The sequence below is a fragment of the Danio rerio genome, chromosome 19, assembly GCF_052040795.2.
Source record: "Danio rerio strain M-AB ecotype USA chromosome 19, GRCz13ab, whole genome shotgun sequence".
NCBI lineage: Eukaryota > Metazoa > Chordata > Actinopteri > Cypriniformes > Danionidae > Danio > Danio rerio.
This window is the reverse complement of record NC_141039.2, coordinates 43,688,436-43,711,500: the sequence shown is the minus strand read 5'-3', so window position 1 is coordinate 43,711,500 and position 23,065 is coordinate 43,688,436. Positions and strand designations below refer to the sequence as shown.

The 23,065-nt window shown below is 37.4% G+C and overlaps 1 protein-coding gene across 4 annotated transcripts in view; it reads left to right on the top strand.

The window, feature by feature from the left end:
- slc25a13 (solute carrier family 25 member 13) overlaps nucleotides 1–23,065 on the top strand; it is a 97,090-nt gene that overhangs the window by 62,121 nt on the left and 11,904 nt on the right. For 2 of the 4 annotated variants that reach the window (XM_088651522.1, XM_088651523.1), the window contains 2 exons: nucleotides 11,482–11,622; nucleotides 19,186–19,324. In XM_088651522.1, coding sequence (XP_088507648.1) covers nucleotides 11,482–11,622; nucleotides 19,186–19,324 — 280 coding nt within the window. The remainder of the gene's footprint in view (nucleotides 1–11,481; nucleotides 11,623–19,185; nucleotides 19,325–23,065) is intronic. The other 2 variants (XM_088651524.1, XM_088651525.1) reach the window with 1 other exon arrangement.

The window sequence follows — 23,065 nt, the reverse complement described above, 5'->3', positions numbered from 1 at the left end:
TGTGTCGTACTTGAGTTCTGTCTGCCACTAAAGAGCCTCGTTCAAATGACAGTGGGTTTGTATTTATAAGTGTCACACACTTGTAGATGATGGCGAGTTTTCAATTATCCCAACATGAATCCATTTTACGGCAGGCTATTTTAATATTTAATCTATAAAAAAAATACTGCTATCTGTTTTTGTGCCACTAGTAATTATTTGATGCACGGTGGCTCGGTGGTTAGCACAGCAAAAGCGATGATATTTCGAGTCCCGGCCTGGTCAGTTGGCATTCCTGTGTGGAGTTTGCATGTTCTTCCCGTGTTCATGTTGGTTTTCCTCCGGTTGCTCTGGTTTCCCCCACAGTCCGAAGACATGCGGTATAGGTGATTCGGGTTAGCTAAATTTGGCTAAAGTGTATAAGTGCGTGTGTGAGTGTATGGGTGTTTTCTAGTACTGGGTTGTGGCCGGAAGGGCATCCACTGCATAAAACATATGCCGGAATAGTTGGTGGTTCATTCCGCTGTGGCGACCGCTGATAAATAAGGGACTAAAGCCTGGTTTATACTTCCGCGTTGAGTGATCGGCGCATACCTTGCATGTAGCCGTGCATTTATACTTCTGTTCGGTTCGTATTGCTCTGCAATAACACTTCCGAAACTCTAGCTGGCAGAAGGTTTTAAGTTCCTCTGTGTCGAGTTTCTTTGCTAGTGTTTCTTTTTTTTTTTTTTAATGCTTCCTTAATGTAGAAGTGGCTCAAACTCGCTCATTTTGAGGCAGGAACCGGCGGACGTGCTAGAACTTTAATCATAAGGTAAACAGTTTCCATCTTGACCTCCTTCACGGGACTCGACACTTGTAAACACTCGGGTTCACGCGGCTCTTGGGGGTGGTCCCGCCCACACTCATCAGTGCTACCTAGCCGACCAATGACAGAGCTTGCACTACGCGTTGTTGCAATGTGTGGTTACTTTTTTGAGAGGTCAGCATCGGCGACAGACACGGCGAGGGCTTTGCAACTACTAGCAGGCAGCGCCAGAGCATACACAGATGTATAAATCAGCCTTGAGCCGAAGGAAAATGAATGAATGAATATTTTTGTACTATTAAGTCCTAGTTATTGTTCATACTTATGATTATTATTAAGCTACAAATATTTAAGTTAACACTTTATACTAACGCCACAATATGAATAATTTATTGGGCATTAGCAAATCATTAGTATCTCTACATTAATCAATATTAGTACACCCATAAAGTATGTTTGCTGTTTTTCTCAAACTACTTATTTTAAATGATCTGAAATAACCCAATTCTTGAGTTTTAAAGCAGACAACTTAATTGTTTTATGTTCAGTCCACTTAGATTTGTAAAAACAAATGTTAACTCAGTTCCTTCATGTTGTCCCAACAAAAATGGATTGTGTGGAACCCAGCATTTTTTACAGTGTAATGGTGCGTTCACACCAGGCGCGGATGAAGCGTCAAGCATGAGTGATTTGCATGTTAAAGGGCACCTATGGTAAAAAAACTACTTTTCAAGCTGTTTGGACAGATCTGTGTGTTGGTATAGTGTATAGACCGTCATACTGGGGTGATATGAACACACCCAGTCCTTTTTTTTCAATTTAACTACAAAAAAAAGGGTCGGCCAATTGGAGCTGTTTTCAAATCGATCGCACCATTACGTAGGTATGCGATCCCCCCGCCCACCGAATTGATTGACAGCTGCGCTCATTAACATGTTCCGGTAGTCGCGTGTATATGTCAACAAGACCAGGCAGACATACGCAAAGCAACCGGGAATAAAAGGTCTGTTCTGTTCGCTAGGATCCGCAATTAATTACAGCGTTTTACTTCAGCTTTACTTTATCAGCACAGCCGCGTGTCAGAACAATTATAAAAGAAGACGCTTCAATCCCGGTTTGTGGAAGTTAAATCAGGTTTATTTTGTACATTAGCATAACAGATATCCACACAGTACTTGAGGTTAGCCTTAACTAAGCTAAGCGCGCTCTGTCTGCCTGCCTGCCTGCCCGTGTGTGTGTGTGTGTCATCTGCGGTGTGCGTGTGTATCTGTGTGTGTGTATGTGTGTGCGCGCGCGCGCGCGTTAACTTTGTAAAGATATTGTGTGTGACTCATCAATGCAACTTCACAATACTGATTAGTAAAGGTTAGTTCTTACTGTAGTATCTCACAAACGCTACGTGAGACCTTCTTCCTTTAAGTCTGTCTGTTGTCTGACGCAGCTGAGGGAGGAGGCATGTAGAAACAGTAGGCGGGAAAGACTCGTCTTAAAGGCGCAGTACGACAAAACCACCCGCTGCTGAAAATCAGTATAAAACAGCATCTTGTAAAAGGTATAATGAAAAATCTGATGGGTATTTTGATCTGAAACTTTATATACACATTCTAGAGACGCAAAAGACTTATAATAAATCTGAAAAAAGGGGTAACCTAGGTGCCCTTTAAGTCAATGCCAAGAGGTGACTAGACATCCTGTGCTGCTATTCGCGTAAATGACGTGATTCGGCGCAAACGAAGCATGCGTACCACTACTAGTACATGTACCACAGTTTGAGAACCACTGATCTAAAGGAATAAGCACTAATAGCTACTAAAAAAGTGCTAGTAGCATGAAAATAGATAATAGTATGTTTTTTCTTTGCTTGATTAAATGCTAAAACGGCTTGCCATATGCATTTTTAGCCGCCAAGACCTCTCCTCTGATTCTTGAAAAGAGATGGATACGGAAATATCAGGTTGGTTGCAGATGAAGTTGGCTCAGAAAGGCAGCTTGTGCCACGGAGATGTGTTTTTCCTCTTCTGATTCCTCTGACAGCTCCTTTCATCCCGGCCCTGAATCTCCAGTGTTTGGCCTGGCAGGATCCGCTCCCTTTCTCACGCCTGCACACGCGCCGCTCACTCAAAGCCCTGTTTATTGACACTGCAGCCACGGCAAATCAAATATATTTATTTGGTTTGAGAGGGAGAGGACTAGACTGCTGATTTGTGTGCCGTGAACGTTCCTGTCTGAGGGCGGAAAGCGCAGAAGAATTTTTTTTTTTTACATTTAAGCTCCTCTCTTCTCACATAGCTGCGTCTGAATTAGAGCCTTGACAGTTGCCAAGAGTTGATCATTTGGTAAGAACATCACGCTTCGCTGCTCGCGGAGTTGGCTGGATTCTTATCTGGTTGTTTCTGGCCTTCATTTGAGGGCTGGGTTACTCAAAATACTCGCTTAGCCAATGTTAAATGCAGGGGAAAGCGTGAAAACAGTGACGCTTTGTTCATTTGCAACACTAGGTGTGTAATTTAGCTTGTCCAGCAATGTTTCCATTAATTCTCTAAAATGCTTGCGGTAATCCCTTGTGTAAGTGTGAGGAATTCGAGCGACTGTTAATGAAGGGAGGCTAATGGTTATGTCTGGCACTGAGCTATTGTTGTTTATGTGTGTATCTCTATGTGTGTGTGTGTGTGTGTGTGTGTGTGTGTGTGTGTGTGTGTATGTGTGAGAAAGTCTGTATTTGATTTGAAGCAAAGAAATACATGAAAATCTGACGGCACTTTTGGACTTTACTTCTTTAAAGAGGAAAAGAACTACAATTAAATTTCTTAATGCAGTAGTTCTCAAACTTTTTTCATCAAGTACCACCTCAGAAAAGAATTGTCTTTCCAAGTACCACCATAATGAGCAGTATTGCAATACAGTAGCGTAGTGGGCCCGATGAAGCAGCTACAGCACTGCACAGTTCAAAAATGAGGGAGATTAATAATTATTAAAAAAATATTTATCATTGTCAGCCAATTTAAACATTATAAATAGTTAGAACATTAACAATGCACTGTGTTATATGTAAAAAAAAAAAAATAAATAAATAAATAAAACGTTTAAATTAAAATATGCTTTTAAAAGTTTAAAATTAATGATTACTGTTTTTAAATAGTAAAAAAAAAAAAAACTTCTGTTCTTAAAAGTATTAATGTTGCCTAGACCTTAGAAATAAATGTCATCATATTCATATATAAATTATTTTTGATAAATTTTGAAATATATGTAGCATGTACATATGACATATTTGATTCCTCCGCGTACCACTAGAAGGAAGCCTGCGTACCACTACATGTACCACAGTTTGAGAACCACTGTCTTAATGAAAATAATGAATGAATAAAACCTCTATGACATAGGAGAAACTACATAACCCATAATGCTGTACAATTGATTCAAGCAATCAGGGTTAAGTGCACTAAAAGATGGGAGCAAATGTTAATGAAGGGATGCTAATGTTTGTGTCTTGTGTAGAGCTTTTTTGGTTTATGTGTGTGTGTGTGAGTCTGTATTTTATTTAAAAAAATAACTAAATGAAAATCAGACAGAGAGACAAAGGCACAAGACTTTTGGACATCTTTAAAGAGGAAGCAAACTGCAATTAAATTTCCCAATGAGAAAATGAATATATTTTTAAATAATACATGACATAGGAAAAACTACATTACCCATAATGCTGTACAGTTGATTCCAGCAATCAGAGTTAAGTGCACAAAAAAATGTGGGCGAATGTTAATGAAGGATGCCTATGTTTTTGTTTTGTGTTGAGCTTTTGTGGTTTGTGTGTGTGTGTGTGCTTGCTTCATTTAATTTGAAGCAAGGAAATATATAAAAATCAGGCAAAGAGACAACGGCACAAGACTATTGGACATCTTTAATGAGGAAAAGAATTCTAATTAAATTTCACAATGAGAAAATGAATGGATTTTAAATAAAACTTCTGAAACACGGCACAGGAAAAACTACATTACCCATAATGCTGTACAGTTCATTTCACCAATCAGGGTTAAGTGTTAATGAAGGGAGGCTAATGTTTGTGTCTTGTGTTGGCCTTTTGTGCTTTATGTGTGTGTGTGAATCCGGCCTGATCTCACAAGGTTTAGTGGTTAACCCTCTACTGCACGGTGTCATCATATGGCAACATGATAGTTATGTAAATTTACCTGCCACTGTTTCTTAAAGACCAATATTAATTTTTTGTTGAAAAGAGAAGACTTTAGAGTAGCCATTAATGTGCTTTGGTTAAGTGACATGACATGCTGTGTTTTTCTGTAGCACGATTTGTGACAGACTGGTGTTTATTGTTAGTAGTTGCTGAATGCAAATGTAAAAGTGATTAAAAACAAAGGATCAAATTATGTCAGATCCACAAAAAAATCTGAAACATCACCTTTAGTAAGTTATGATGACATATTTACAACTCAAAAAGTTTTTATCAAATTAGTTTTTTGCAAATCGATCAAATGTATGTTACCAAATGTCAACACTGTGCAACAGTGGAACATGCAATATTGCAATGTGTTAGCTAGCTAGCAAGGTCAACTGTGAACTTTTAAGTTGTAACAATAACAACATGAATGCTAGGAATATAATGTTTATTTGTTATGTGGTAATAGAATTTGCATTATGGATAAAATCTAGTTAATGGCAATACTACTTTTGAATAGATATGAATACAGGGAACAGTGTATTAGCGAGCACCACCATGTTCCATGGTAAGTGAAAGAAGAAAAGGACAGAACTGGCCCTTCCAGCAGATGAAAGGAAGATAAGAAGGGTTTTAGTGACTGTGAGAATGATGCAGACTGAACATTTGATAGAGACAGTTCAGGTAAATTAGCTCAGAGGCAGATAAGACCGGCGTAGTATAGTATATAGTATATTATATATAAATATTGTTAGCTAGTAGCTACATTATTCTGATGCATCTGAATCCCCAACTGTCATTGGGGGATAAGCAAATCATGCAAAATTTTTATGAATGAGATTCAATTCAATTCAATTCAGCTTTATTTGTATAGCGCTTTTACAATGTAGATTGTGTCAAAGCAGCTTCACATAAATGGTCATAGTAACTGGAACAGTGTAGTTCAGTTTTTAGTGTTTAAGTTCAGTTCAGTTTAGCTCAGTTCTGTGTGGTTTCAAGTCATTATTGAGAGTCCAAACACTGAAGAGCAAATTCATCGATGAGTAGCTTTTTTAGCTTTTCAGATCCTGAACCATTGTACGAGTTCATACATATTAGCCACTAAATCAAAAAGTTACAAATTGCCGTGAGATTGTGTGAGTCGATATTTTTATTTGAAGCAAAGAAATAAATTAAAATCAGACAAAGGCTTTAAAGAGGAAAAGAAACACAATGGCATGTTGTGAATAAACAAATTTACAATTACAAAGAAATATAAAGCTAATGTTTTAGCATCTATAGAAACAACGCTGTACTTCATGGCAGTGGGCGGAGCTACATTTTGTTTTCGGCATACTTTGCTCTCTAATTGGTGGAATTATTTCCATGGGTAATGTAGAGGTCCACTGTTAAACATGATTTAAAAAAAAAACTAAATAAGTTGTGATCTAGGGCTGCACAAATATATATTGTTTAAGTATCAATATCGCAATGTGTGCATTCGCAATAGTCACATCATGGTAATATTAATTTACATTTTTACATTTATATAGCACTTTTCTTGACACTCAAATTGCTTTATACAATCCACCACCAGTGTGCATCATCCACCTAGATGACATGACGGCAACCATATTGTGCCAGACCGCACACCACACACCAGCTGATTGGTGGAGAGGAGACTGTAATGAAGTCAATTATAAAGTATTATTATGGAGTAATGAAGCCAATTATGATATAGAGACCTGGGATTTTTAATGACCACAGAGAATCAGGACCTCAGTTTAACATCTCATCTGAAAGACGACGCTCACTAACAGTATAATGTCCCCTTCACTATACTGGGGCATAAGGCCTCACAGAGACCCGCAGGTTGGCCTCGCTAACACCACTTCTAACAGCAACCAATGTGGTCTCCCATTCAGGTACTGAAGCTTAGCTCAGTGGGTAAACGTGAGAGTTGCATAGTATCTGACTACTGTTCGACTCTCCAGAAAACCACAAAGCACTGCTTATTACACTTCTATCTTTATTTGTATCTATCAAACCTTATTTATGCTTGCAATTTATTTGATTTACCCCGCTACCAATATTTCCCAGTCAATCTAATTAAATGAGTTCATTCAAAAAAGAGCAATTCAAGCCATCTGCTAAAGTTGTATTCATATCGCAAACATATCACAGAAAAATAAAACATCAATGTCCGGTTTTTCCAATCTTGTGCAGACCTACTAAGATCTATTGTGAAATGCATGCACAAAAAAACAACATTACCCATAATGCTCTACAGTAGATTCCACCAATCAAATAGATTTTTAGCACCCTGTTTAAGAAATATAAAGCGGCTGTTAATGAAGGGTTGTTTGTGTGTATGTGTGCATATGTGTGTGTGTGTGATGCTGCATTTGTCTGCACTTGTGCTCATCCCACCAGTAGAGTGTATTAAGTGTCCTACACACACACACACACACACACACACACACACACATGCTCTCAGTGCCTCCAGGGATTACCTTGCCTTGTAATTACCACAGAATTATCGAGCCGACGCTGCCTCACTCTGCACTTAAATGGCTTTCCTTGCAGTCACGTTGTAGCGCGTGCTTCCCGCTCTTTAAAAGCCAGAGGTGATTGATCTGTTGTCTCCGTCTAACCGATGTTCTTGTTTGCATGTTTGCTTGTTCTCTTTGTGGAACTTTTTAAATATCCAATTAGTACCCAATTAATGTGGCTAATAACCTAGACTTCTCCTCAGTGCATTATTTCCTTGCCAAAACAGCTCTGAAATAAATGATCGCTCTCGGCCCTGATGCCATAATTAACCATAAAAGATTACTTTCCACATAAAGAAGTTGCATTTTCCATGAATAGGGTACAAAGTAGGATGTGAAACTCTTAACTGTTTTTTTTTTTTTGCTTAGTAAAAGGATGTGCTTAACCTACAGAAAATTTTACCTACAGAAACATTTCCCAAAAAATAGGCAAAAATGGCTGTTTTGTGCCTTTTGTATCTTCAAGCATGGTTGACATGTAAGCTTTATTTATTCGAGACCATGAGTTTGGTAAAAACTGAAATATGGAATGTGATTATTTGTCATTTAATGTCATTTTTTGACTGAAGATTTCAGACAACACACTGAAAGTTGTGTATATATACACAACATTATATATGTTCAACAGTGTGTAAAAATCTTGATGTTCTGTGGGTCTCGTCGATCAGATCTGATCATTATTTTGTATTTTCTATTAGATTTAAGTCGGGTGATTGGTTGGGCCTTTTTACAGCTTGATTTTCTTTCTCTGAAAGCATTTGAGAGTTTCCTTGGCTGTAATTTAGATTATTGTCTTGGTGAAATGTCCACCCTGGTCTCATCTTCGTCATCCTGCTAATGTAGATTTTGGACTGAAGCAGCTAATATTCAATTACAAATATGAAGAGCAGAAGGTTGCTAAAGTATTATTGAGTGATTTCAGCTGCTGTCTGGGCTTTCCCTACCTTTCTACACCTTCCTTTCTTCATGTGTTCAATACTTTTTCCCTGTGTCATTTCATTTTTTTACACATAGCTTCATTTGTTTTATTTTCACTTATGTATTTCTTTGGTTCCATATCAACATCTGGTGAAAATTTCAAGTCAACAGCACCTTTAGAAACATGTTTTCTGAGAAAAATGGTGATGTGTTCAATACTTATTACCTCCTATGTTTGTATACACTACTTTATGAAATCCTCAGTCAAAAATGACATTTGCTGTTTGTCCAAACTACTTATTTTAAATTTAGCTGAAACAACATTATTCTTGAGCTTTTTTGTTTAGACAGCATCATTGTATTGTTCAATTCATCTAATTTAAGACAATACTCTGATTACGAGTCTACCATGTAAACAGTGATTTCTGATTGCCTTAATCTGGCTAAAGTGATAACTGAACTTAACAGAAATCGAATTAAAACATTTGGGCCCAGTTTCACAAACAGGGTTTAGATTAAGCCAGGACTAGGCCTTATTTAAATTAGGCTATTTAAGCCACATTTATAAAAAATGGCCTTAGGAAAATATATTACTGGTGTGCACCAGTAATAAAAAATAAATAAATAAAAAAAATACACTGACGTTTTTCAAGACATCTCACCACAAGTTATTTTGAGTTGAGAAAGCTCAAACATGCATTTTAATCATTGCATTATTGAAGTGCAGTACAGACATGTAAACACCGCAAATCAAACTATTACCGTCATGTACTTTTGCCACATTTTGCCTTCACTGACTCGGTAGCTGTAGACACAGCTGTTTGAAACTATTCTCTGCAGCTACTGAGTCAGTGAAGAACCACAGACACCTGCATCGCGAAATGCCGAGGCTTTTTTCACAGACGGCGTGCGGTATCATGTTCCATTAAAACAACACTCTTCCAGCAGTTCATACTCTCATCTAATATCTTGTTTGTGTCAGGGGCATGCATGAAATGTTTCTAAATGAAAGTAAAAGTGGCAAACTGCAGTTAAAGTCAACAAATTAAAAATAAAACACCCGAAATTACATGAAACTCCGGAGGAAACGTGAATAGAGTGGATACACAATGATGTTAATCGAATTATGTGCTATAACATTTAAAACAAGATCATGAAAGGAACATTCAAAAAGCAGCTCATGTACTGAATTATTCAAATTAAGCCAAATAGTTATAACTGATGTCCAGTGTAAACGTAATCATTGTGAATTATGCAAACAAGCTGACCTTTTCTTTCATTCAGTCATTTTCTTGTCGGCTTAGTGCCTTTATTAATCCAGGGTCGCCACAGCGTGATGAACCGCCAACTCATCCAGCAAGTTTTTAAGCAGCGGATGCCCCTACAGCCGCAACACATCTCTGGGAAACATCCACTTACATTCAAACACACACTCATACACTACAGACAATTTTGCCTACCCAATTCACCTGTACCACATGTCTTTGGACTGTGGGGGAAACCGGAGCTAACTTTTTTGCATTGAATGCAATTTGAAATGCTTCATGGCATTGCAGTTCTTCCCTTCTTTTAAATGAAGTACACAATTTTGTACCTTTGTCATATTTTGTCTGATTTTCACATACTTATTCATTTAAAATATAAGTTTGTAATGTCTTGATTCTCTTTGTAGCTTCATGGCTTACAACACTTTAATGAATACTTCCAAAAATTCATAAAAGCAAGCAAGCACTAATGCACTTTTAATGATTTGTAACTCTGAACCCGCATTAATGACGTATATGAGGACCTGGTCAATGGTCCACAGAATTTAGAAGTTTAAAAAAAGATAATTGGACAGAAAAATAAACCATATTCATGATACTCTGTTGCCAGCCATGCTGTAACTCTGTAAGGTGGGCAGCGTCTCTCTCCACATCTGAGATATAATTTCCTGGAAGGGAACTTTTGGTCAATCTGCTCCATCCTATTTAAAGTGCACCTTCATTGAGATGATAATGATCTATATTTTTACTCAACGCCATTTCAAATGCGCACTCTTTATGAGCACTCATTTAGCAGATTCCCGCAAGACGGCTCGTGTGTTAATATCTCTCAGAGAATAGAGGAATAAATTCGACAACAAACAAACAGAACGGTCCTTATGCATTCAAAGGGAGGGCTGAGGGAAGGAGAAGAAATCCATGGAAACTGATTTCCATCTAATTACAGCGCTCTGTTTTTCTGCGTGGAGCCTCAGTAACTATGAGCAACAGGACAGATCGGGCACGGAGGCGGCAAACGGCCAGCCTTTCTGAAGAGACACGCTTCAAATGCTTCTGTTGCGCCGTTTCAAAGAGCTCGGTGGAAACCTGTTCCAACCTGCAGATGCTTTTTATCTGCTTCACAAGTACAAGGTTGGAGACGCGAGGTTGTTTTTTTGAGCGGCCCCTGGGGGCCTGCGCTCTGTGTGATGTTTCAGGCACTGTCTGTCCTTGGCAGGTTTAACCTCCTCCTCCTTCAAAGAGTGACAATAGCACAATCATTCACAGGACCCCGTTCAAAGCATTGTCCTTCATAACAAGAATATCACATTACCTTCCTCGTCATTTTTTTTTTTTACTTCGGGTTCATCAGAACGTAATTAGAACAATGACTTCAGATGATCTGGATAGGCGGGCAGCAAACTCTTTTGCTCATTTATACTTGTTATTTAAAGGGATAGTTCACGCAAAAATGAAAATGTACTCACAAATTACCCACGCTCAAGTGCTTTTAGACTTTTATGTTTTTTTTCTTCTGTTGAATATAAAAGAAGATGTTTTGAACAATGCTGAAAACCTGTAACCATTGACTTCCATTGTAGTAAAAATAAAAAAAATGTGGAAGCCAGTGGTTTTCTTCAAAATATCTTCTTTTTGTGTTCACCAGAAGGTAGAAGAAGCCAAATAGGCTAGGCAAGTAAATCATTGCCGATTACTTTATCTACAATTGAAAGTGAATTGTGAAAATATTATTGAGATTTTGAAATGAAGGCATTATATTTGTTAATGGAGCGCTCTGAGAAAGCTTCTGTTTCTGTTGTTGATCTTCAGGCTGGAGGATCTCAGGTGATCTTCACAAACCCTTTGGAGATCGTGAAGATCCGTCTGCAGGTGGCGGGTGAAATCACCACAGGGCCACGCGTCAGTGCTTTCTCTGTCATCCGTGACCTGGGCTTCTTCGGCCTCTACAAGGTAAAGCTCACTCACACAAGACAGCCTGAAGCACTAGTCACATTCATACATCCATTACTGTACATACATGTTTAAGTATCCACTTCAGTGGTATATTTCTATTACTGTTATTATTATATATAATTTATTATTTTTAAAAAAGTAAATAATATTCATCTGATTTTTTTATTCAGTAAAGAATCCTGATTAAAAAGATCATATTTTTTGCAACAATATTAAGCCATTTTCAACATTTTTAAACGTGTTTCTCAAGCACCAAATTAGCATTGAAATGATTTTTGAAGCTTGTGTGACACTGAAGATTGGAGGTACAGCTGCTAAAAAACAATCAGCTTTGCATCACAGGAATAAATCATTGAAATACAATGTTCAAATATAATAATATAATATATATATAATATAATTGGTTCAAATTAATATAAAATAATTAAATTAAAATAAATAATTATATTTAATAATTATAATTAATTTAAAATAATTAATTGGTTCAAATTGTAATGATATTTTACAAAATTACCAGATATTTTTAGCAAATAAATGCTCCCTTTTTGAGCATAAATCATATAGACCTGTTAAAATTTTAAAACAAATCTGATTAATTTGACAACAAATCTGATTTTGCGTTTACAGTAATTGTACAGTAAATGTCACAATTCAGATTAATTGTTTACTAAAATTATTTTAACTTTTAACCCCTTCAGACCTGAATTATGTTTCAAGTTTAAAAAAAATGCAAAGGTTTGTTTTATTATGTTTTTTGTTGTATTATAATAATAATAACAACACCCTTTAAGAATATATATATGTATGTATATACACACACACACACACACACACACACACACACACACACACAAAAAAAAAACACATACATGATTGGTGGTACAATTACATTTTTTTTAAAACATAAAGATTGTAACATTTTACTCTAATTTTTAGTTTTTTTTGTTGTATAGATTACATCTTTATCATCATCTTCCTCATCATTCCATATAATGTCCAGATCTGAGATATCTCCATCTGCAAGATCAGGGGTGCCCAAACTTTTTCTTATGAAGGACCAAAAACCAAAGTTGACTGAGGCTAGTGGGCGGAAGGTAAATATAGTTGTCATGGGTAATTTCCTAATTTGTTTTATAATGTTTAAAATGACTATAAAACATTGCTTTATATTAACTTATACAGTATTTTATACATTTTATAATGAATTTATTACAGATGAAACAAAAATAATTTTTAATAGAATTACATTAGTTTTTGCCTTGATTTGCTTGCCGATGTCTTCTGCATGGTCCTTCATCCATCGAGTGAGACTATTTACATTTTAAAAAATCTGATTCATTTGTGACATTTGAATGAAACAATAAAATGCAATAAAACAAACAAAAAAAAAGGTGATGACGATCTCTGAACTCTGTGTTAAAGGCATTCACCCCAACCCTCTCCATCATTCTCACTCTCCTCTCAAATGGGATGGTGGGCCAAATCAAAGCTTACAATGGGCCAACTTTGACCCGCGGGCCCTATTTTGGTCATCTCTGCTCAAAATGTTCAAGATCTGTACATTCTGCATATTAAATAGTTTCAGCAATGAATTAGCACATCAATATAGTCTTTTTTTAATAAAAAAAAATCAATCAGGAGATTTAATGTCAGTAACAGGTTTTGAACCTATCGTAATAGACAAACATATTTTGAAAAAATCCTGATCTAAAGCTTGCAATGTTATAAAAGATTTTAAACCTTAATTAGTACTCTTTTATTTACATAAAATCTATAAAATATTGGCAAAAATATCAATAAACCTTATAAAAACAATGTAAATGTGGCTTACGTCTGTGTCTGGAGTGAAGTGATGCCATGCTGCTTTTTAGTGTAGTAGATTTTACCACCATTTGATTGGATGACAATCGTCCACTCTCATGGACTGCAGTGTTTAAATTAGATGAAATCCCCAGGTACCACAAAAACATGGGTTGACATATTAGGGTCTAAAGGGGTTAAAAAGTGCTTAATAACAAACTATTTCTATACCTTCTGCTTTCATACTAAGTCTAATATTCTGGTATCAGATCAACCTCTAAAGCAGAGAAGCCCAAGTAGGGCCCGCGGGCCAAAGATGGCCCATGGTAACCTTTGATTTGGCCTGCCATCCCATCTGAATAGAGAGTGAGAATAATGGGGATGTGGTTGGGGCAAATGCCTTTGACAGAGATCGTCATTTTGAATTTGACGTAACCTTTTGTTCCTTTGTTTTATTGCTGAGCTTCAAAAAAATCCAACCGAAATTAAATGATACAATTAAATGTTGTAAATGAATTAGACTTTAAGATGTAAATACTGCCACATGACAGATAGGGGACAATGCACAAGACATCAGCGAGCAAATCAAGGTGAAGACAGGATCTCGACTAGTGCATTCAGCATTGAACTACTATGTGTTATAAATGGGATTGTTTATGTTTTTACTGTAATAAGTTCAATGTAAAAGGTTATAAACGATACTATGTCAATTAATATGATTTAATGCAACATTTTTCCCCTTAGCAAATTTGGTATATATTTGGCCCACAGCCCTGAATCCAGTTTGGTTTTTGGCCCTTTATAGGAAAAGTTTGAGCACCCCTTAAAAGGCATTAAGCATCCATTTTTAACTTTAGCCTAGAGTTTTATAATAATAATTAATGAATATTTGATATTGAAATAAAATTATAATTTTATATTATAATAATTTGATATTTGATTATATTTAATGAATGTTTCATGAAATGTCCTGTAAGAAGTTCCTCTCTTCAAATAATCCTCCAGAATGCATTTTTTCTGACCTCATCCAGAGGATCGTGCTCAGCTCTCTAGCGCCTCCCACCTGTGGATTCACACCCTGCGCTCCCGTTTATATCCCAGAGCAACTCAGTCATGCTCCACAATCTCCAGCTAATCTCACACACATACACATACACACACCATCAGGCCTCAATCCACCCCCTGCTGTATCAGTCTGAGCAGGTAGTGGAGCAGCAGCCTCTCAGTGCCGAGAGTGCTGCTTTTGTGTGCTGTTTTCCCCCTTCAGCGCCGCTGGAGAACATCTCCAGTTATTCTGCTGCATGTGAGCAGGGATGCAGAGCTGCATTCCTGAGGCTTGGAGCGCAGGAGTTTGCGGAGAGCGAGTGTTTTGGTGTAAACAGCATTGTGGGGACTGCCATGATGGCGTTGGGTCGTATCTCATCCAGTGGCCGCATTGGCTTGACATTTTATGGACAGCTGGAGAGAGATGAATGAGGCGCCTTCACCTCTGCGTAGGTGTTGTGTGTGCTGCTAATTACATGGAGACACTTGGGCTTGTTTTATGGTGAAATAATAGCTTAGGTTTCTTTTACTTATTTATAAAGAGAGTAGAGTAAATGAAGTAAAAGAAAGGACATGAGGAGAGGCAAAATTTTTTGAGCTTCACTCTCTGTATATACATTAAAAATCATTCGCTCTATGGTGAAATTGTTTTTCCAAATATTTCCCAAAGGATGTTTAGCAGAGAAAGGATTTTTTCACAGAATTTCCTATAATATTTTTTCTTCTGGATAAAGTGTTATTTGTTTGATTTTGGCTTGGATAAAAGCAGTTTAAAAATTTTTTTTAAACCAATATTATTAGCCCCTATAAGCAATATTTATTTTTGATTTTCTACAGAATTAATTACCCTAATTAACATAGTTAAGCCTTTAAATTAGGGCTGGGCGAATTGGCCTAAAATCAAAACCTCGATTAAGTGAACATTTGAACTTAATTACAATTAATAAAAGATTATTTTATTTTTTATTTTTTATTTTTTTGCCCTTACTGTTCACTGCCAAGTTTTGTACAGTAAATATGCTCGCATACTGTATGACAAGCTAGAGACTTTTGAATGAAGGGTGCATTACTAAAATAATTGAAGGAAACACACACTGCTATCTATGATTATTTATTGAACATCAACGTTTAACAGCTAAAATTAAAACACACGTTATCTAAAACCAACAGTCACTTTTTTTTTTTTTATAAAAAGTAAAAATAAATAACTTGCGCTTTTGGAAACAAAATCAATTATTTTAATGGTTTTTAAAAATAAATAAAATATTTTCTATATTTTAAAAGAAAATAAATTGTATGTCTAACTCTTGCATATCCAGTAAATATTATTTTAACCGTGCATTTCTTGCATCTACTGTAAACAAATTTTTTTATGTAAATAATAATTTTACATTGCCTCACAGCAAGAAGGTCGCTGGTTCAAGCCTCTGCTGGGTCTGTTGGCATTTCTGTGTGGAGTTTGCATGTTCTCCTCGTGTTTGTGTAGGTTTCCTCCGGGTGCTCCGGTTTCCCCCACAGTCCAAATACATGTGGTACAGGTGAATTGGGTAGGCCAAATTGTCCGTAGTGTATGAGTGTGAATAAGTTTGTGTGGATGTTTCCCAGAGATGGGTTGGGGCTGTAAGGGCATCTGCTATGTAAAACTTGCTGGATAAGTTGGTGGTTCATTCCACTGTGGCAACCCCGGATTAATAAAGGGACCAAGCCGAAAATAAAATGAATGAATAATAATTTTAATAAAATGGAAAATATGCCATCTCAAGGCATCTCTGGCACAGCTTCCCATCATCATCAATGTAGTGCAAAGTAAGGCTTAACAATGGGTCTATCGTCCTACTTGACCAGAGATCAGATGTGGCTGCAAAGTGGCAGCAGATGTATAAATCAGCCTCAGCATTTAACAGAGCAGCGTCACGTGATTCCACACACAGTGGAGAAAGTAATTGAACAAATCCTTCTGGAAAAATTAGATCGATTATATGTTCTGAATGTCGATTTTGATTACTTCCGATTTATCGCCCAGCCCTACTTTACATGTCACTTTAAGCTGAATACTAGCATCTTGAAACAAATCTAGTCAAATATTATGTACTGTCATCATGGAAAAGATAAAAAAAAAATCAGTTATTAGAAATGAGTTATTAAAATTATTATGTTCAGAAATGTGTTGAAAAAAAATCTCCATTAAGCAGAAATTGGGGAAAAATATACAAGGGGGCTAAAAACTCAACTGTATATGCTGTATGTATAAATATCTAAATATACATAAACTGTACAGACTATACAAAATATAAAAAAAATAAGAGATCACTTTGGATTGATTGGGTTTGAGTTTGAGTGAAATATTAATATTTGTTGTAGTCTATTGTGGTCTGATAATATTTATTCCACATTTTTAATAAAAATAGAAATTTGTTGCTTATTTTGCAGAAAGTGAGAATTGGTCTAATTAAAAATATTTTAATTTTGATCAAAAATCAGTTTATTCACCAAATAGTGATTTCTAAACTCTACCGAATAACTTGTCTTATGGAAAAAAAACACTTTAAATGATAACTTTGAAAGTTGGAAGAAATGCCGTTATTAGACTAAAGTTCATTCTTTCATTAATTTTCCTTCGGCTTAGTTTATTTATTTATGCCACAGCAGAATGAACTACCAACTTATCCAGCATATGTTTTACACAGTGGATGCCCTTCCAGCTGCAACCCACAACTGGGAAACATCTAAACACTCATTCACACACACACTACGGCCTATTTCATTCATTTATTTTCTTTTTAGCTTACTCTCTTTATTAATCAGAGGTCGCCAAAGCGGAATGAACCACCAACTTATCCAGCATATGTATTATGCAGCGGATGCCCTTCCAGCTGCAACCCAGTACTTGGAAACACCCACACACTCTTGCTTTCACACATATATACTACAGGCAATTTAGTTTACCCAATTCACCTATTGCGCATGTCTTTGGGCTGTGCACGCCAACACGGGGAGAACATGCAAACTCCACACAGAAATGCCAACTGACCCAGCCGAGGCTCTAACCAGCGACTTTCTTGCTGTGAGGCAACAGTGCTACCCATTGCGCCACCCCTACAGCCAACTTAGTTTATTGAATTCACCTATATTGCATGTCTTTGGGCTGTGGGGGAATGTTTTGCATTTTTTAAAACATTATAATTTTTTAAATTATAAAAAGTTGTTCTGCTAAAAATGTTAAGCCTTCTTTAACATTTGTTCTTGTTTATGTATATATATATATATATATATATATATATATATATATATATATATATATATATATATATATATATATATATATATATACATACATACATATATGTATGTATATATATATATATGTATGTATGTATGTATGTATGTATATATATATATATATATATATATATATATATATATATATATATATATATATATATATGTATGTATGTATGTATACACACACACACACACACACACACACACACACACACACACACATATACAGATATTTATATAGATGAGACAATAACTTGGGTCAAACTTAAATCCTGGTTCAATGCAGCAGTTTCGTGTCTCTTATTGTCTCAGTATCAATACCTCACATACAGTTTCGCTATCACGATTACAGTAGAATGTGCTTCAGTTATCAGTAAATCAGATGGCTGGTCACTAGAGAAAAAAAAGCCTGCACTCCTGTCGTCTGGCCGAGGCAGGTAAGTCTCCAGGGCTCACCTGTCAGCCTGTCGTGGGAAAGGAGCCTTTATTTCAGAGTCATGGTCGGGCGGGGGGGTCAGCGCCACACAACAGCCCGTGTGTGTGTAAGAATGTTGAATCCGGTGCCTCCCCTCCATCTGTGTCTCTCCTGAGCCGTGCGGACAATGTGCTTTGAATGCAGGAGACGCGCTGCAGCCTGCTTCTCTCAGACGGCCTGGCTCCTCAGGGTCCGGCCCAGGCACAGAGCTGTCTTTGTCAGCCTAATTACCCCGCCTCTCCCCTTCTGCCGCTGCAGGGCCTCCACCACCACCACTCCCTGTCCAGGCTCCAAAACCAAGAGCCTCCGCGCACACACTTCATATCACATTCACACACACACACACATACACACCTGCGAGTGGAGCTATCATGCACACAGCAGATCCAGATGTTCCCACATTAACACAACCCTCATCTCCGGGTCTCCGGACTCTGCCAGAGCAGATGAGCCAGGTCTGGGCTCCTTTTGGGGGCGATTGTTATCTTCTCTGGCCCACAGGAGAGCTCAAAGATCACTCGAGGAAAGAGATACCTAGGCTATCTGCGCTACCTGTGTACACGCTGCAGATTAACCTTGCGAGTTTAATGAAGCCTGTCTAAAGCGCACTTCAGCCGGGCTTTAAAGCGTTCTGCTGAGAGGAAAATCTCTCCGTTTCTTCGCTCCTGGCTGCTGGCCAGCAGGCTGGAGATGAGGAAACCCAATCCCGTTGAAGGTACGGCTTTGTTTACGGTGACAGACGCAGGAATAGTCTCTGAGAAGAAGGAAAAAAACGTTTATTTGAAGTGACAAGGCACAAAACAGACTCATTCCAGAGGGCTGACATTAACACACCATAAACCCAGCTCCCAGAATACACTACAAGACTACCCCGAATGAGAGCCGAGGCTTTGTGATGCATGCCTGAAAATGTTTCTGTCTTTAATTTGACATAACGTGTCCATCTTCTTGGCCCCCAGGGTGCGAAAGCTTGTTTCCTGAGAGACATCCCCTTCTCTGCCATTTATTTCCCCTGCTACGCACACACCAAGGCGGCCCTGACGGATGAAGACGGGCGAGTGGGACCTGGCAGGCTTTTGCTGGCAGGGGCGCTGGCGGGTAAGCCACCACGCACTCTCCGGTAGCCGCCTGCCACCGCTGGCTCCATTGTGGTTGGCCGTAATTAGAGTGCTCAGTGATTTAGGCTGTGTTTTGAAGTGCGGCGCGCCTGCCAAGGGTCGGATATTTTCCACTGTTTAATATATAGGGGCTGGAAGTTTGTGCTTTGAGCTTTCAGAGTGTTAAAAGAGGCAAAAAAAAAGGTCCCAAAGTAGCCGTAGTGCAGGAGCAATAAACAGATCCTACGATACTGGCATGACCAGGCCAGCACATCCAGGATCTGACTTCTGCAATATTTTTACAAGTCTCTCTTTCCTCGTCACGTATAAAATACGATCCAGATTTGATGTTGTTTTTAATATTTTACTCTTGTGGTTGGTCTTTAACAAAACATCGCTTAAAAAGACGACTCCCCTAGCCAAGCCAGTATGGTTTGGAATGCGAGTGAAAGAGAATTAATATTTATTTCTAATCCTTTTTGCCGTTTTAGATTTACTGCTTCTTGACTCGAGCGTGATACGAGATTGAAAAGCCATACATGGGCAGGGAGAGCTTAGCATTCCTGTCTCCCCCAATGTTTTATATCTGTCAGATGGTGTAGAGCAAGTTTTTATGGTTAGGTATGTTCTTATGGCATGTATCACTCAGTTTACCATTTATCAGCAATTCGAGCTTCAAGGCAATTAGTGATTTACAGTCATTTCGGGAAATTTAATTACACGCTCAGTTTGTGCGCCGTTATTGGTAAGGCAGGCAGACTTCTGCGGCATCGAAAGCGCAAAGCTGGCTTCTTCTGTCTGTTCTACAGGAAATGGGTGTATTAGTTGGGTTTTTAAAATTGTGTTTCAATTTTAAAGTGCTCCTGTTATGCTTCTTATCCTTTTAACTTCGTTTAGTGCATAATGTTGCTATTTGAGCATGAAAATTCGCGGAGTTGGAAAACCAAACTCAACCGTAAAACATTTAGAAGTCTTTCAAATGCTCTAATTACAGTCCTACAACAGGCACAAGCTAATATTACAAATTTAAAGTCACAGTATATCATTTTTACCCTTAGAGGGCACGTATTCAGAACAAACAAAAACATTTTGAAGTCTCTCCTACGCTCTAATCACAGCCCTACAACAGGCACAAGGCAATGAACTCAAAGGCAGAGTATATCATTTTCACCACTAGAGGGCTCATATTTACAACAAACAAAAGGGATCCTCAGAATTTTTATCATCATTACTAGGCGTTAAGTAAAGCAGCTGGGTATTGTGCGAGAGTGTTGCTTTTGATATTAATATAATTTTACAATTTAATAATATTGTGATATTCAAGATTTGCAAACAAACAAAGAGATCCTCTGAATTTTTATCACCATTACTTCCTATGGGACTCCTGCAGAAATCACGCTGATAGATGAGCTAAAGTATTCAAAACTTTTTATCATGGTAGTATGAAGCTACCACTAACTTACAATCCACTAATTCCCGTTCATCAACTTGTGATCAAGTGACTCAGCAGCACAGTTTTATCAGACTAAATGAATTTTAGGTTTCTGTTCTAAAGCTGCTCTATGCAGTCTTAGGGGCCGATCACACCGAACGCGAATTTTTAAGTTCCAAAACACAAGGTATCCCACAATGCCTTTTTTGTTGACAAGAAAAAAAGAAGCACGGTCTGCTTTTTATGTCGCTAGGCATTGAGTGAAGCAGCTGGGTATTGTGCGAGAGTGTTGCTGTTGATATTAATATAATTTTACAATTTAATAATATTGTGATAAATAAGATTTGTGAGTCCTCAAAAGTCTCTGTAGTTGTCTTGACAATGACAACACAAACACTGCAGGCACCTCAACGGAAACCCTGCCTCTGCTTTCATTTGATTGGAGAATGAAAAGGACGCGAGTGACGTAACATGCTTTTACCACTCCGAGTTGATTTTTTTCAACTGCGAGCACAGATCGACCAATGGTAAAAAGCGCAGCAGGCGGTTAAAACGTGAGGCGTGCAGGGTGCATAAGCAGCGGTCAAAATGCTCGCGACCATTACTAAACCATTCGAAAAAGGCGCCTCTCAACGCAAAATCGCATTCAGTGTGATCGGCCCCTTATAAAACAATATATTAAACCATCTATCTCTGTTTTCTATAAATCAATCCAGAGTGGGTGTATAACATATAGCACAATATATATAATCCTATACTAGTGAGATTTGGGCATTTTAATGAAAATATTATACATATTGTGCCATTAAATAGTTAAGTTATGCTAGTAGTCTTTTGTACTCATGGCTTTGTGCTCAGAAAACAAATGTTGTTTAAAAACACATGCAGATGTTTTGTTTGTTGTTGCTGGAGTATCCGATGCACTTGCTGTAAAGGCTGCAAGGGTGAGGGGAGCAGCAGCAGCTCATTTGCATTTAAAGTGAGACACAAAATAATGAGGAATGATAAATCCATGAGGTGTGTTGAGCTGAAACTTCACAGACTTATTTAGGGGAATGCTGAAAGTTATATTAGACCAGGGTTCAACGCTAAAGATTTTTTCTACTGGAACAGTTGTTCAAAGTTTTCTTGCCCCACCAATTTTTCACTTTCCCCACCAAAAAAAAAAAGTTAATAGCTATTTTTTTAGCCACAATTTTTTAAAAATGTTTGAATCTTGAATTTAAATATTAAAAGAATGTTAATAAATGTATAATGAGCAACATTCAAAGTGTTATGCAAACAAAAGTAGCGGTATAGAAAATGTGCAGGTATTTTATTGCAAATCAAAAGTGTCTGACCTGCCAAACTGACGGCAAACTGTACAAAACATCATTTAATTTTTTTAGTTGTGGTGTCCCCTCATAAATGTCTGCTTCCAATACATTAGAAACAAACGCTTTCTTTCGGCATCATCATTTGATGTTGCTGTCTCTTCGCTGTACTGGTTGTTATGGAAAAAAATAACATGCTCACAGCATCCAATCAGACAAGAGGAATCTAAAAGCAATATGGTGCTTACGACATCACAGAGAAGGTAGCATTTGAAGGCTTAAAAACCCAAACTGTTTCTCGATTTTAAGACTGTATTTGCATGCAATTGATTAATATTCGTAGGCAAATTAAACTTTAGTGACAAGGCAGCAATGGCCCAATCAGCCTAGTAATGATCCTGTCTACAGTCCTGAGCATCTCACATGCTAGCCCCGGGCCATCGGGCAGTCCTTATCATTGAGACCTGTAGACTACATCTTGTAAAAAGCACATAATTGGATCTCTTTAGTTTTTATTTTTTTATTTTCCTTCTTTAGTTCTGATATTCAGTTGAATTTAATTTAATTTTAGGCGTATATGCTATGTTTGTGCACTAAATAGAATAATTTAAAAATGTAAACCGCAAGTTACTCAACAGATTTAATTATTGTTGATATTTCGGTATAAAAGTATATTGGTTTACTTGTGTGTTTATTATTCCATCACTTATCAAAAGCCAATACAATAAAAATAAATAAATAAATAAATAAATACATATAAAGTATATTTCTCTTGATTTTTTTTACGCTCTTTGTGCTCAACGATGAAGGTGTGTCCACTGAAGCAGGGGAGCATTGAGAAAGGCTTGCAATTATTCACATGCAACTATTTTATTTAGATGTTAAAATAAAGCTCTAGAACCTGTGGTGGAGTCAGCGTGCAGGCGGTGTGGCTGCTCAGACTCAATGTTATCGCTGATTTAGGCTATTAGGAACTGAATTGGTGCCACAGTGGCCT